Below are 15858 nucleotides of genomic sequence, written 5' to 3'. Positions count from 1 at the left end.
AAGCAGATGTAAAAAAAAAAGAAAAATGCGTTCTTCTTTGTTGATCTAATTAGACATTTGTAACACTACGTTTGTAAATCCTGTACATATTTGTATATGCGGTAGTTCTGTTCGTAAGAAGAGACGAAGTGGAATCAAATAAAAAAGAATGGATAATCGACATGGATTTTTTGTGTTGCTGGTGATTGGTATTCAGCACTTGGCATTGTTGACCGTTGAAGGGGCTCCGCTTCCGGAGTCAGGTTCAGGTAAGGAGCCGCAATTGTGTGTGGAAACAGTAAATCGATTAACGAACCGCCACCGTACCGAGTCAGTATTTTAACAAACAGTAGGTATCCCCAGGTAGTCAGTGAATACGATCGATTTATTCTGAGTGGTTGTCAAGGAAACATTACACTATCACAGGAAAGTCTAAGCTGTCTTTTTTTTCTTTTTTTTTTTTAACCAAAAAGCCCATAATTTAAACGCCGACAGTGTCAAGTTGTATTGTCACCCATGTATATGTTGTCTCAATGGTGCAGTATATTGTAATTTATATTGACAGATACTGTACAGGTATTTGATTTGTGAACTAATGGAAATCAGGTTTGGTGTAAAGCAAAGTACAGTGGGACGCTCTTACAGCTTTTTCTTAAATAATAACACCATAAGAAACTTAACATTAATGTGAAAGTCAGTGTCTCAATTTGTTAATTTTTAGCAAGTTTGTTTACAGTGTAGCAGTAAATGAATCAGGGAAGCGTTTCTGGACGTCGTTGCTTATCAGTGACTTCACTCACTTTGTCAGGTACAGTTAGCTCAATACATTCTTGCTTTTAAATGTCCGTGTTGGCGTAAAATGCTTATATGCATACTTTGTGGTAACTGGGCATCTATGAAGACATGTCCTTGAGTTGACATTAAAATCAATGTAAAATATCCCCATCCCTCCACCCTGAAAAAGCAAGTGCTGTTTACAATTTCTTTGCTAGTGTTCCTGCATGATAATGATATAGCACTATAGCAAAGACATTGAAAACACAAAAAAATAATAATTTGGCCGAGTTTTGGTTGCTTTTTCAAGCTGGAGGGATGGGGTCATTTTATATTAATTTGCATTAGCATTGTTGCACTGTTTTCAGCATGGATTTTGCACTACAATGTAGACTTTTTTGGGGGGGAATTGCATCTTTGGAGAGAGCTGTCATTGATGATGGTGAAGACAAAACTTTGTTTTGTTTAGGAGAACAGTCAGGATCCATAACACTAATTGTGATTGCTTGTACAGTAAGGGTTGCTTGTGGACACCCTTTCTGCTATAAAATGTAAAACTATAGTCAATATCATCCAGCCTAGACCAGATGTAAGCAACTTCAATCCTGAAGTGTCTTCAACACAAGTTTAAATAATTTAGTTTTTATTGGTTTAGTGTATTCATAGCTAGATTAATCACCAAATGTTTAAAAGCTGAAAACAATTAAAAAGGTCTAATTAACCTAATGAATAGTAAATTAAGGGTTCAATTAAGTAATTGAGGGCTAAGTTGGAATTTAAACCAGCAGACACATGAAGAAGTGGTCCCCAATAATGAAAGGTGGTCAGAAAATAACTTTACCAGTATTGTTAAGTTGTAGCGAATATTCATCAGACATCTACAAACATGAAATACTTTGACTGTCTACTCCCACAGTGGCACATCTGTTTAAAACCCATCTGGGTTTTTTTTTTTTTATGTGTTTGAGGCTGTGAAAATGTTAGATTAAAAATAATCCTGGAGTAGAGAGAGGCGCTATGTTTTAATTGGCACATTTATTAATATGTTTTTTGACCCAACGGAGAGCAGCAATACAAAAGCAAGGTTTTTTTTTTTCTTCAAAGTTCTTGTGTAGTTGCAACAAAGGGGATGAAACTCTGCTGTTTTCCTGTGATGCTTTGTTAGAGGGGGCTTAAGGATTAAAATAATAAGAAAATCTCAGCAAAAAGGTGCTAAATCACTGCTCCCTACTGCCTGGCTTCTTGAGCCCTCTGTATTGTGATCGTTGAAGAGATTTGCAGTGAGATCGTCCATGCTCGCATTGTACTGAAATGCCATTTAATTTATAGGTTGTAAGGTTCAGAGGTCACTTCACAAATATCCTCGGGGCCCAGCTGTCCAGTCATTACAGAGAGCTATAAAGGAGAGAAATGTCTAGATTGGTTTTCTGACTGGTCACTCAAGCTTCTGAGATTGGTAGTGCTTGCTACTGCTGTTGCACAGTTTGTACTCAAAGACAGTGGTTATGGTGTATTGGGCTGTAACAGAGAGCCATTTTCAATGTATTGATGTTTTATCAAAGGCTGCTCATAGTGAATAGTAAAAACTTCACTCCAAAATGTATAAATCAGTTTAGTTTAAAAGCTTTATATTAATGTAAAAATGTCAGTTATTCATCCAAGGAGGATGCTACGTTAAATTTGGTAATAAAGGCCGATCCAGTAGCTGATATGCATTTTGAACATTCAGTACTGAACATACTAAAAGATATTTCCCTCTACCCTGATGTTTATCAAGTGAAACGTCTTTGATAAACATAATTTATTTTACAAGTTGATTCCATGCAAATGGTTTAGTGCTGTTGAGATTCACATCGGTTTTAAGCAGAGCTGAGCAGTTAGTATGATTTCAGACGTCTTAATGCTGGTGACATTCACTTCTGTTTTATCAACAAAAAGGAATATCCAGGAGTTCCGGTTTTATACTGCACAGTGCTGACCTGATGAGTCAGTTGTGTTGGACAATGTTGAGGAATACCCTTGTTAATAATTACTGTATTTCTCGCTCCAGTCAATGGGGATACATTTTGTTGCTGTCAGCCAATTTATGCTTCTCCATCAAAGTCTTTATTTTGCACTCTAACATGAACATGCTGATGGAATGCAGTGTGCTTTGAGTTGTGGTTGGTGGCTGTGCTGCTGTAGACACCTATGGGTTTCTGGGATTGCGTCAGGGGTAAGGTCAGTTATGCAATGCACTAAATATTTAGGATACAGGAGGACCGTGTACTTTGTTGCTGCAGATAGACGTGACCAAGCTGTCCTGTACACTGTTTAAAGGGATCCATGTTCATTGCTGTGAGTACAGGGTTGTCATTGCAGTAAAAAAAAAAAAAAAAAAGTTAACGTTTGTATTTGATTAATATCGTTATTATTAGCAAAACAGATTACGAGATCTGGCTATTTGGTAATTGTATGCTGTATTAGGATTGTAGGGGAAAGGTTATGTTGATAGGAAAGTATGTGAAATGATTGTAATGCAAGTTAATACCGTTCTCAAGGGGTAGCTTTTCTCTAGACTTTAATATAGTTTTAAGTTAAATTATATTTCCTGTGAAAGACAAACCTGCCTACAAACACACCACTGCTGTTTTTCCAGGTACCTTGAGTAGCCGTTTTAAGTATCCAGTGGCATTTTGCTCTTCAGATTGATGCAGGCCTTGAACAACTAAAGGTCTTCCTGCCAACCCCCAAATGGTGTGATTTAAGTTGAAACACTAAATACAAATTGTATGATGTTCCTATTCCCATATGGTGCAGGGTAATGGCACTCTAATGCTGATATTGATGTTTGTCTGTGGCATTGTAATGCAGTGTTATTTATTTCTAAGGTTGTGTTTATGCTGTAGCATGCATGGAAAATGAATTCTGTCAACCCTCCCACATGTGCGTCTAACCTTCAATAAGATCATGGAGTACTGACTCTTGTAGATTGCACAAAAAGCTTGTATTTTTCAATTATTGAAGCAGTTCAGAAGTTATCTATTATTTTTAGTTAAATATTAACTACCCTTTCTCTTCAGAAGACTTTGCTTATCTTAAGAATTGAGGGCATGTGATCAATCAAGCAGTGAAGCTTTACCACACTGTAGAATTCAGTCCAAACATGGTTTGTGTGCATAAAACACTTCTCACGTGAGAAGTCTTGTGACATTTGGACTTGTATAGTAGTAAACAGCACTTCTGTGGCATAATCAATTTGTTACAAATAATCCTGTTTTAACTATTAAGTTACTGGAAGTCTTTCACAGCAACACACCTGTTTCAGTGGATCTGTACTATGTGTGAAATGCATTGATCTTGGAGTCTTGTCAACCAAGGCATGAGGTATATGTGCGAGGTTTTGTATACTGAAGTACAGTATGAAATGTTTGTATTATGTCTATCTTTTTGCGGTCTGTAATTTACTAAAATATGTTTTATTTATTTATATTTAAAAGGCGTATTAATTTAAAAAGAGCTTCTTTTCATCTAAAGACTTGGGTCTAATGTATGTAAATCCAAGCCGTCTACTTCAGATCTTAAACTACTTAACACATTGCTCATTTGCATTCTTTCACATTACAGGTACTGTAAAAATCATTGTTCAAGTTGATTTCCTAGGGCATTCAGACAAAAAACGAAAGTGCTACACAAGAGGTTTGAAATTGCTCATTGTTGAATTTGCCGAAATGCTTGGCAATCGCTATGCTGAAAAAACAGTACGTGTCTGGCAACGAAACAAAGACAAACTTAATTATGGGGGAAGAAAAACAAGCTGTTAGGGGGGAAAGTCTATAGCCCCATGTAGAAAACATTTTGTTTGAATGGAGTACTTTTTAATTACTTTAATAATGTAACTTGTTCTACATGTATGTGTGTGGTTATGGTTCTGGGTAACAAAACAAATGTGTTTGTATAGCTGTAAATTTAATGAAATTATACTGCACCATATGCAACACGAAGATGAAAAGTAATAAGAAAAAAATCATCCTTTTCCACCACTCTCCAGTTTATTGCACGTGTAGGCACTACAGTGAAGTGTGTCCTGCAGAGCCTTTCTGTGATATGCTTTGTGAATATTCATTAGGTGTCATTTCCATTGACTTTCCTTTGGTGAAGACATGGCTTTTGGAAACACTCCGCATGGCATCCCTTCAGCTTTCACTGCAGGTTACATCACCAGAAAATGCAAGTGACCCACATCAGGCTGCCCACAGAAAAGGAACTGGCTTGCTTTTTCCATTGAAACCTTTTTACTGAAAAAGTTTATTTTGTCCTTGGGTCGGGGGAGAGAAGTCATATTAGGAAGTGTTATTTTTAAGAAGAGCCCAACTAGTTATTGTAAAATTGTTTGTTTACAGCTGACTGGCTTTATAAACTTTACCAGATCACATACAGATAGAATGTTTTTTGTTTCTGCTTTCCATTGTATAATGAGAGAATCACATGTTGGAAACAGACATTGGGGTATAGTTTAGAATTAGGACACCTTACCATATCAATTTCAAAATAATAACCTTCATTTCTACCCAGTAAATCTGTCAGGGACATACTGGACGTTATAAGGTATTAGCCCTTTGCAGTCCATTTATTCAGCGCTTGTCAGGCGCGTCAGGTCCAGTTTATATTCACACGCGCTGTTTATTTTACACGCACTGTTGAAAGTTTTTTTTTTTTCATAGTAAAACAAGTTTAAAAGGCACTGAATCGCAAAAGGACACTCAGTACTGTATCTCCAACCAAGCCCCACCCCTTGCTCGCTGTATTTTTCACATACCTCTTTATAGACAAGCATACTGGTAAATCCTCTCCTGATCACTCGTTTTATCACCAAACTCCACAGTCATTATTTTTTTTACTATAACATCTCAAAAAGCTCTGCAAATGTCTGTGATACTCTCTGAGCGCTGGATGCAGAAACTGCCATCTCCTTTATTTATGTCTGCGTTATGTCTTTGGTGGATTGGGCTATCACATACATCCTTTTTTGGGTTTTTTTGCGCTTCATTCGGCTCCTATCGGTCTCACTCAGCCATTGAAAGGTTTTGTCAGATTTCTCTGGAGAAAAAACTATGAGACCTGTGCTTTACTCATTTTTGATGATGTCGGACAGGAAAGGGAAAATTGTAATGTCGGACCTGGTCCGACATAGGACCTTAAGAGGTTAAGTGAGGACGACTAGTCATGGTCACTAAAGGTTAAGTTAAGTGAATCTAAAACCATTCCTTCATAGAACAAATTCTGGTAAAATAGTACCGATTTATGTGGTTTTACTGTTTAAGGGAACGTGTGATAATACAGGTGGGAATTTTTGGATCTTGCATCCCTGTTTATTTGTTTCACTGCATCATTAGTATGCAAGGCTGTGCGCAGTAGGGGTGTTATTGTTTTGAAAGTAGATCTTTAAGCTGTTGACCTATTTGAATAATTGTATTATCTGAAATCACCCAAGCGTGTAGTTTCAGAGTGGCTAGAACAATAGAATACTGTAGAACAAAATTTTGCTTGTAAGCAGATGCAGGGCTTGATGTAAAGAAAACAATGCTTCCCGTACATTATAATCGTTTTATATTTATGAATGCTCATTTATAGAGTGATTGTGTGTTTGTCACCCACTGGGATAGATGTAAACAACCCATGAGCCCTTATCATTTGTGAACTAGTCTTTTATGAATGTTCCTGGTGCAGACTATCGTCTACACATCTTCATTGGACTCAAGCTTCATTGCTGGAGTTGTTAAGGTGACTGCAAGCTATAATCAGGTATGGACAACTACTGTATATGTCATAGTTTTCTACTGATAGATTTATAAAGTGAACAAACCAAAATAGGCCCCCATGGTCACAAATTTGTAAAGCAGGCATGCCAATATACTGTATAGTAGGGGTAAAGAAATACATTTTCAGGGTCCTGTAATTTTCATGACAGACCCCTTCTTTCCCAGGGAAATGAATAAAACCAGAATTACAAAAAAAAAAAAAAAATGTATATGCATTACCTGCCAAAAGTTTGATTTTCGCAGTTATGGCTATGGTGAATTTCAGTCTCATTAATCAAGTTCAAACACAGTACACCAATGTAGTTTTTCATCAGAATGCAATAGGCAGTTCATTTTGGGTAGCTATAATGCATTGTTAATTTATTACTGTATCTGACCCGAATAAAAGTGAAAAACGCCAAACTTACAATATGAGTGGAGATGCTACTGCACTTCACAAACCCCACAACTGTGTATTGCATACCAAGTTATAAACATAACATTTATGTATTAGAGTGCCCTCATAACACCATGTTCATGGATTTGTAAGGTTTATTTAATAATACTCTCCTGAAACCCCATTGAAATGTATATCATATTTCCTGGCTCGGAGTGCCTTCAGCTGGACCAAAATCATCACATTCTTGACCCGGATGGCCCTTGGGTCTCCCAACCAGTTACTGACCAGTCCTGTTTAGAGATCTGTTGAGGTGTTCACAGTCCAAGGTGGTGTAATGGAAATGGCTGTTATTTTGGGGTCAGTGTTGTCTTGTAAAGAACGAAGATCAAACCAGGCTGATGCAGTACAACTCCTACCCAAATAGCGGTAGTTCATGTTTAAAAATCCTCATTCAAACCCGTGGAGACTTTTCAGTTTCTGTAAAGACAAAATAGCTTTCATTTATTTATGAAGATGGAAACTGAGTAGGGAGATTTGTTAAAACTGGTTAACACTGTTAAAAAAAAAACAAAAAAAACATTCTTATCTCATGCTTAGTAAGACCGATTAACCTAATGACAGTATCATATGTTTAAAAATGAGAAAAGTACCTGCAAAGTAACTTAATGAGGTTCTGATAGTGAAGATATATGTAACGGCATCAAAGAATTACTGCTTGCTAAAGTATTAAAGTACTATTAAAGACTGAAGGTTTAAAATCGATCTGCAAAGATCAAAAGCATACGTGCTACTGCTCATTAAACTAGCCAGGGGGTTAATCTATGTTGGCATAGCTGTAGTCACGGTTGCACTGCCCTTATTAGTGGGCCAATTGAATACTTTCTAATTGGCACTAGTAGAATCAGTCATACAGGGATTATAAATTTTAGGGATTTCAGATTCCTGAAAGGATTGACATCAAAGATTAAAAGCTGAATCCAGTTCTATTGCTCCAAACTAGTATGTTTTTGTGTTGATCTTTGGGAGAGGGAAGGCATTTTGTTATCAGTGGTACTGTACTGTAGCTTGCAGGGATTTCCCACATGTAACACAATATTAAATGCTAAACCTGTTGGACCTGTTGCAGTTGCTGGAGTTGCTGGACGCCTATTGCCCATAGGATAGAGTACATAGGATAGGATACAGTAGTTCATGGGATAGGAGTGACTATACTATACTGTACAGGATCCTTAAAATCCGAAGGCTTTCATGTCCCAACTAGATGGCCTACTTTCAGTACGATGCAGTAGCATTGCTGTGACCTTTCATTCATCTGGCCTTGCAGCTGGAAGGCAATGAGACCTGCATCCACTCAGTCATGTTTGCTGTTTTACCTTGCCTCCTTGCTCATGCACTGTCTAATATCATTATATGATGGCTAATATTTTTGATTACTTTCCGTGAGATCTGCAAACCACACGAGTGCCGTTTTTTTTGTGTGTGTGCAGAATACACACATGTATATTTAAAAATAAATTTTGTGATTGTGCTTAAGTAAGCATGGAAGTTGTGTTTTTGTTTTGCATCATTTGATTCATGAGTCGGGGGGTGCATGGGAGGTAATCACAGTTCACCACTCATTGGTAGTTCTCTTTGTGTCACTGTGGCTCTGGGCTGTGTTGACAGTTAAAGAAAGGATTTGCTAAGGAACAGATGCTGTGTCATAAATGTGCTCCTGAAAGCTATAAGCAGGGCTTCTCTGCTATCTTTTCAAGGCATTGCCACTGTTGGTTTCCCGTTTCACAACTAGTGACCTGACACAGTCGTTTGTCCCCTTCCCCCCCAACTTTATTATTATTTTACTAGAATACTCTCCAGTTTAAAAATGCATCGTGCGGCTTGAGAGAGAGGCTTTACAATGTTTCCCTTTTCCTTTCTGTAGTGTGTGCTATACAACATTGGCATACCTTTCATAAAGTGTGTGAAACAAGCAAACGTTGTCCTTGTTGCATAATAATAACCATGGTGGAAGTTTAGCTATTGGCTTCAATTGCTCAGTGTTTTGTTTACATTTTTCTTTTTTAATAAATAAGCAAATAAAATACAGTTATAAAGACCGGCTATACTTGTTTATCAAAGGACCGTGAATTGTTTTTACATATATAATTTAATGTCAAGGGTGACATGCTCCAACCCACTGCAAATCACATGCTCCCTGTTATCACACTTCGTTTTTCGAGTACACAAGCCATGTTTTCTTGTGCCACCTGTTTGTTTCTTCCACACACTGGCTGGTTACCAGTAAATGAGTTTGGAACTTTGCAAAGCCTTCATTACATCACAAGATTGGCACAGTCCCTGGCAGCACAGTGCAGAAACTCTTCCAATATCTGCATGCAGGGTGTTTGTCCCAACCTGACTGACTTCATAACTGGAATGCATGCTGTGCTCACATTGCACTTGTCCACTTGCAGTGGTTTGTGGTTGGATCAATGGCTTGTTGTGTTTCCTGCATGGTAACATACACAATATCCTTTCCTGACATATTTGACTGCACATTTTCCATGACTCTTACTGTGTCTCTCTGCTGCATAAAACTGAAGTTGGTGGAGTGAGTCAACCTAGTTGAGCTCGTCATACTTTTTAGCCTGTTTTCTGTCTCTTTGGCTGTTTTTATGTGAGTCCTTCCCTTAGGCTTGTTGGCGATCTTCATTCCAGGACTTCATTTAATCCTTACTGAATGCCCCCTTGTCAGCTTTGATCTCAATTTAATTGTTATGTCTATTTTATGCTTCAAAGCTAGGAAATTACTTTATAACTAAACTGTACATCATGGAGGCATCTTAACAAGATGTATTAATAGGGTAGATTACACCTTCCTATAATACGTTTTTTTTTTTTTTTTTTTCTGACATTAGTTTACCACCTGAATTTATTTCAAGCGGTTTGGAGTTTTTTTATAGCGACTGTTGGCAAGAAGAGCACTTCTAACACATCATAAGATGATCTGTGAGCTTCAGTGCCTAGAAATAGTGCAGACTGATAAGTGTTAATTAGCAATTTATCTGAGATTCCTAGATGCCCACAATTTGTCTGGTTTTAAACATGAATTTGCTTAAAATACTGTTGCTACAATGAATGGAAATAACATCGACACTATTTCCATGAAGAAAAAAAAACAACTACTCAATCATATGCAAACCATTTTGCTAGGCAACCTTTAGCAAACAATCTGGACCCCTTAAATTGGTATTTACATCTGTGTTTTTATGTCTTGCAGAAGATTCGCAGATTGCAGCCACAGTAAAACAGTGTTAACTGTGAGTGTTGGGTAAAAAGTGACATTTTAAAAATGCCTTTTGTAAAGCACATTGCACATTTAACAGACTCTTCCTATATTGTGTGTTGCATCGATTCACCTTTTTATGGTAATGTCAACCAGTGGAATACACGTCACCCACGCCTTCAAAGAAACCCAGATCCACAGGGAAACAACATTGAAAATGATATGGAAAGGGGGAGCATAAATTAAAAATACGTCCCTATAGGAAACATTTGGAAAAGAAATAGAGGTCAAATGAAGTTTGCATTACATTTATGTTACTTGAAATCACAAAATCCTAAATGAAATGGGGGGAAAAAAAAAGGGCTGGAAATAAAACTCCCATTGCATAGTAGGTTGATCCTGTCGTGGTTTTACTTTGTTATTTAATAAGACACACCTGAGCTTGTTACCTATACACAGTGGCTCATCAAGTTCATAGTAAAACCTGGAATGGGTGAAACTGCTATGCAATAGGAGTCTTATTTCCATCCCTTTAATTCCTGGCCATCTCGTTATGGAGCCTTTGGGCTCCCACATACAGTACAGTATAATCCTCCCACTCTGTGGCATCACAATACTTTTCAAGCTTTCTGTTTAGTTGTGACAAGGGACAGCTGAGTTATCAAATAAAAGACACAATGTAAGTGATACTAATAAAAAAATAAAACCAGCAGCTTGGCAGAAATAGCCAGCGAATCGGCGCATTCTCAGCGTGCAGCATATGAACATGAAAGCTGGTGCTTTCAGTCTTGTTATATGACTTATTTATTTTTATTATTATTTTTGTATTGGTGTTTTATTTTGTGTGAAAATGTAAACTGACATTCCCAGCATGTTTTTTGTTGGCCTTGTTTGCCTGGCTATTGATATTGACTATACTATTGAGTATAGTAGAGGGGGCTCAGCGGGGCTTTGAACTCCAGTGTAATCTGATGACTCTTTAGAGACATACTTATTCTGCAGGACCCATTTTAAATATTGCACTGCTGGCATCGTACATAAAATTAAAGCCCCTGTTTCTCAACCTGCTTTAGGTTCAATTATTCACTAGTGAATCTGTTAGGGGTTCACCAGAATTGGAGTTGTCCCATGAAAACACATCAAATTACTGCGCTAAAACCAGTGAGTACCATGGAGGGATTGTGGTGTTGACTTCTGTAATGATATCAAAGTTTGTAGTTCGCTTTCCTCGTTGCCTCCTCATTTGTTTCCATTCAGTACGCTACTGAATCAGTCAGTCAGTCAATCAATCAATCAATCAATCAATCAATCGTCGATCAGTCCTTTATGTACAGTAACCAATTTGTTTTGCAGTTTCTTTGAATCCCAAGGATAGTGTTGTCACAAATTTAAATTGAACCCCAGCCTGTGTGCTCTTTGTAGTACAGAACCTGTGATCTTCCAGAGCCGGAGAAGCTCTGCATGTTACCGCAGCCTTTAAATCTTTCATTCACTTTATCACTTTATTTTTTAACGACACTTTGCTTGTTTCATGCGGTATGTAATCCTGTAAAAATAAATAAATAAAATAAATAAAACATACTGTATGCGAGTAGTTCATTGCCTTACTGGATCCAGTGTACACGTCATTATCGTGTTTTCATCATATTAGAATGTTGTGATGTATTTTTAATTTTTTAATTTTTTCTAAATATGCCAAATATATATTGTTGTAAGTAAAACTTCTATCAGCCTCTTGAATTAGTTCACATCCAGCACAGTTTTGGATATCCACAATAACCAGAGAAGGATCACTCCCAAATGCAATAAATGTCACATTTAATTTCATTCCTTAATCTCCCAGGGAGGATGTTAGCAACCTTGCAGTGCATATTCCAGTTGAAAGCATTTAACATTCAGCAGTCAGGCGTTCTGGCTTGATTTTTAAGGTTTTTGAGGTTATTGGATTCATGGGAGCCACAGTGGCCAATGCATTCTTGAGTTATTTTGTGGAGTTCTCTGTTTACAGGTCCGTTTATGAGCTAGGATGTGGTTCCATTGGCACCACTTTGATTTCAGCGATGTGGCCCGGAGTTCTAAGCAAATGGCTAGAATTCAGAAGACCCTAGTTTCCAAATCCTAAAATAGCCACTCTATGAACTGAATCTAGGTCAAGTTACTTGCGCCTCAGATGAAAGAGTGCATTTCGTAAAGGAACTCTAGTACCCTTCCAAATGGAAAATAGTAACCTTTTTCCTGTCGTTTTTTAGTATGGTAATAAACCCGAAAAATGATCTTGCTACATTAAAAAGTAATTTATGACCAAGATCTTTGTACCCTATCCCTTTGTTCCTGAAATTTGATTAATAGTACTGCACCACTATAAAAGCTATTAACTGGATAGTATGGGACTTGCTAATCTCTGATGCTATTTATTGTTTCATGTTTCTGACAAACCCACATGTATCAGGAATACAATCAGTTAATGAAATAACTTATTTTATGCTTTTCTACTAGTGTTCGTTTGCCAAACATAGAGATATGAAATTAAGAACCAGAAGTAACTGGGAAGATGCAGTGCCCCCTGTTGATAAGTTACAATAATGCAAGAAACTTGCAGTATGATACTGTAAATGTCTTAGTATTTGAAGTGAAATCCAAATATACAGGATGCTAATCTCTAAAAGTCTCTCAAATCATGTTGTGACAAGCTACACATTCGAAAGACTCTCAAGTCGGAGTTCTCTTAGTACGCTTGTTGGATAGATGTTTGTTTGTGAAATTCCTCCAGACCCCTTTTTAAATTACTGGCTGCCTATTAATAGGTTAACATTTTAAATCAACCCATCAATTAACTGACAGATTGCTTTATTGTGCTTACGAACAAAATATCTAGACTAGAACAGTGTTGCTCCTAGCAATCGGTTATGAATTGATCAGTCTTTGGTTTGCAATATCTGGTAAGGTTCTGCTTGAAGACAACAGACAGGGATCAGCTAAATATGGCATTCGTTCAAAATGAAGGATTCTGTTGATCTGTTAATATCCTTCCTTGTTATATACATTTGCTTACGTTTCGGAATGTTTATGGAAGAAAGGAACCATTCCTTAAATAACTACAGAACAGCAAACATTTCTTATGATGCACTGGATAACTGGGTATGGAGAATACACTAAAGCATTGAGTGCATAATGATGCATTTTAAAACATAGTTTCTTCTTTTACTTCAAAAGCACTTCATTGTTCGCAATCAAAACTGTCATTGTAACTAGCACCTGTATTCTTCAGTATAGACTCTTGAACACAATAAATGGTTGAGAGCTCTTCTGTAATGTGGAGTAATATTAGTTTTTGATGACCACATTGTTCAGCTCTGTCTGATTTGAGCACCTTAAGGACATAAAGTGCTGTGTCATTAATTAATTTCCCATCTCCATGGGCTGCTGATGTTTCTCCTGGTTAGGGACTTGTTACTGACTCAGACATGAGAAATAATTGGATGATTTTGTGGCATTTCTGTTTTAATAGCTAAACATAATTGGGAATCTTTTGCTCCCTTTTTAATTTCTTTTCTCATTTTTGTTTTCTTGTTTATCAGCCTGTAAGTTTTTACAAGTGACCTAGTTGCGGTAAAGTAGAATATGTTATCTCTTTGTTTAAATTCCATTTGATCTTTCCTGTCTGCTGTTTTTTATGTTATAGAAAAAGCAACAAAATAATATTGCATATTTTGACAATTTGTTTGCTTCAACCCATTTTATTTTTGACTAGCGTGTAAAAATAGAAGGGTGCATTTGTCTTTTCCAGGGGAAGCAGCTGCAGGTGAAGTTCCCATATCTTCTCTGGCTCTGTCTGTGTCTGGATTGGTTCTGTTGATAATCCTGGTTGCGAATTGTGTTTCCTGCTGCAAGGAGCAAGAAATTGATTTTAAGGTAAGGATCAACTGAAAACACAATTTCATGATTTAAATAACGTGATGCATTTTATTGTTGGACGGGCAAGACTTGGGGTACTTGGAAGCAAACCTACCCAAGAATTATCCTTTGAAACTAAGCTGAATGCTGCACATATAAAAACATGACCATCTGCATACCATTTTATGACCATGGGAGTTCTAGATTATGGGACATGCGTAACCATGTAGTAACAAGGCAATAAATGAGCAACTATACCAACATTTAGTTTTGTAGTTACCTTGAAATTACCTGTATCGTAATGTGTTGTTGCTACAGAAGTGCTACCTGCATTTAAAGTACCTCATTAAATGTCCAGTGAAGCCATGTCCTAAGACCTACCTGTTTTTGAGTTATCCTAAGTAAAAGCTGTAGTATGATTGTTCCCATTTTAAATAGCATTAGTTTGCACAATTCTATATAAAAAGCAACTAATCTTAACATGTAAAAAGCTGGACTTCTCTGTATAGTCATAGCATATCCAGGTGGCTGGGGATGGCATTGTTTTCTTCAGTCTATAATCAGAATTTTCAGCCCATCTAGAACGTCACTCTCCTCCTTGTCTGTCTTATAGGAGTTTGAAGATCACTTTGAGGATGAGATTGATTTCACCCCCCCAGCTGAAGACACTCCTTCGATTCAGTCACCTGCTGAGGTTTACACACTCACTGTCCCCCCTGTACTTCTGCCTGGGCCACCGCACCTTCAGCCACCCAGAATAGCAGGTACGCCCCCAAAACTCAGTCAAACACACACAGGAACAGACGCACATGACTGACTTTCACTGTGTGTAATGCGTCTGCACAGAGGGATATGCCAAGTTCTGTGATAGGCTGTCTAAGCAACGAAAAACATGAGTCCTTATACTTTCCTATCAAACTGAGAATCTTGGAACGAGTGGTAACCAAGCACCCTCACAATGTTGTTGCAAAAGTTTTAAATACATATACGGAACTGTAACAGAGTGATGTGTTTCGTGTGTGGGCAGTCACTTGGAAATACTGTCACAGACACACAGCACTGGTGCTGATACGCCACACAGGCGCGCGGATGTATTTTTCAACGCATGCTGACACTGTTGCATTTCATTCATGGAAGAGCTCTCCTGCACTTAGTCAATATCTGATTTAGTTTTTAATTCTAAAGCTGAATGTCAAGTGACTGCCCCTGAGAGCCATACTAAATCATTGGGTGGGTTAGGGATCTCAAAAGCAGTTTTGCCTGCCTCCCCGTCCTTAGGTCAAAAGACGTCACTTCATCTAGATCTGCAATGTGATTTGAATTGGGCTGTAGAAACTACCGTACCCTTTCTCTAAGCCACACTTGGCTCAATAGGTTTTGATTTGTGCTGTAGAACTTATACAGTTGTGGTGCAATATTTAAAGATTAAAATGAATTTGTAATTTGAGTTAAAAACTGACAGAGGCAGCTGAGTAGCCGTGCCAAGCACTGTGTTCCTGTGGAGATTGCATTTGTATTCATGTTTTAATTCCGTGTTGGGAGCAGAAAGAGCAGCTAATGCTTTTAGTGCTTTCTGATGTATTTCAGTCGAGCACACACTGCTGCAGTGTGATGCAGGATGGGGGTGTAAAATGACCAGTTTGGTGCCATGTGTACAGGGAGCAGCAGGTTATATTTGGTTTGGACAGATGTCTGTTTCTTCCTTTTACAGCCCGTCTTCATTTCAGGGACTTCCTTACTGGGATGTGAAGTCCTTCAGTTGGCGC

The 15858-nt window shown here is 37.7% G+C and overlaps 1 protein-coding gene across 1 annotated transcript in view; it reads left to right on the top strand.

Annotated features, from left to right (window-relative positions):
- LOC121330459 (serine/threonine-protein kinase LMTK2-like) overlaps positions 1-15858 on the top strand; it is a 42968-nt gene continuing 27110 nt past the window's right edge. The window contains exons 1-3 of the mRNA XM_041276990.1: positions 1-248; positions 13986-14110; positions 14706-14856. Of these exons, the coding sequence (XP_041132924.1) occupies positions 149-248; positions 13986-14110; positions 14706-14856 (376 nt within the window). The 5' untranslated portion in view covers positions 1-148. The remainder of the gene's footprint in view (positions 249-13985; positions 14111-14705; positions 14857-15858) is intronic.

This window comes from Polyodon spathula, chromosome 18, assembly GCF_017654505.1.
Source record: "Polyodon spathula isolate WHYD16114869_AA chromosome 18, ASM1765450v1, whole genome shotgun sequence".
Taxonomy (NCBI): domain Eukaryota; kingdom Metazoa; phylum Chordata; class Actinopteri; order Acipenseriformes; family Polyodontidae; genus Polyodon; species Polyodon spathula.
Note: the sequence above shows the minus strand (reverse complement) of the source record. Positions and strands in the feature narration are given on the sequence as shown.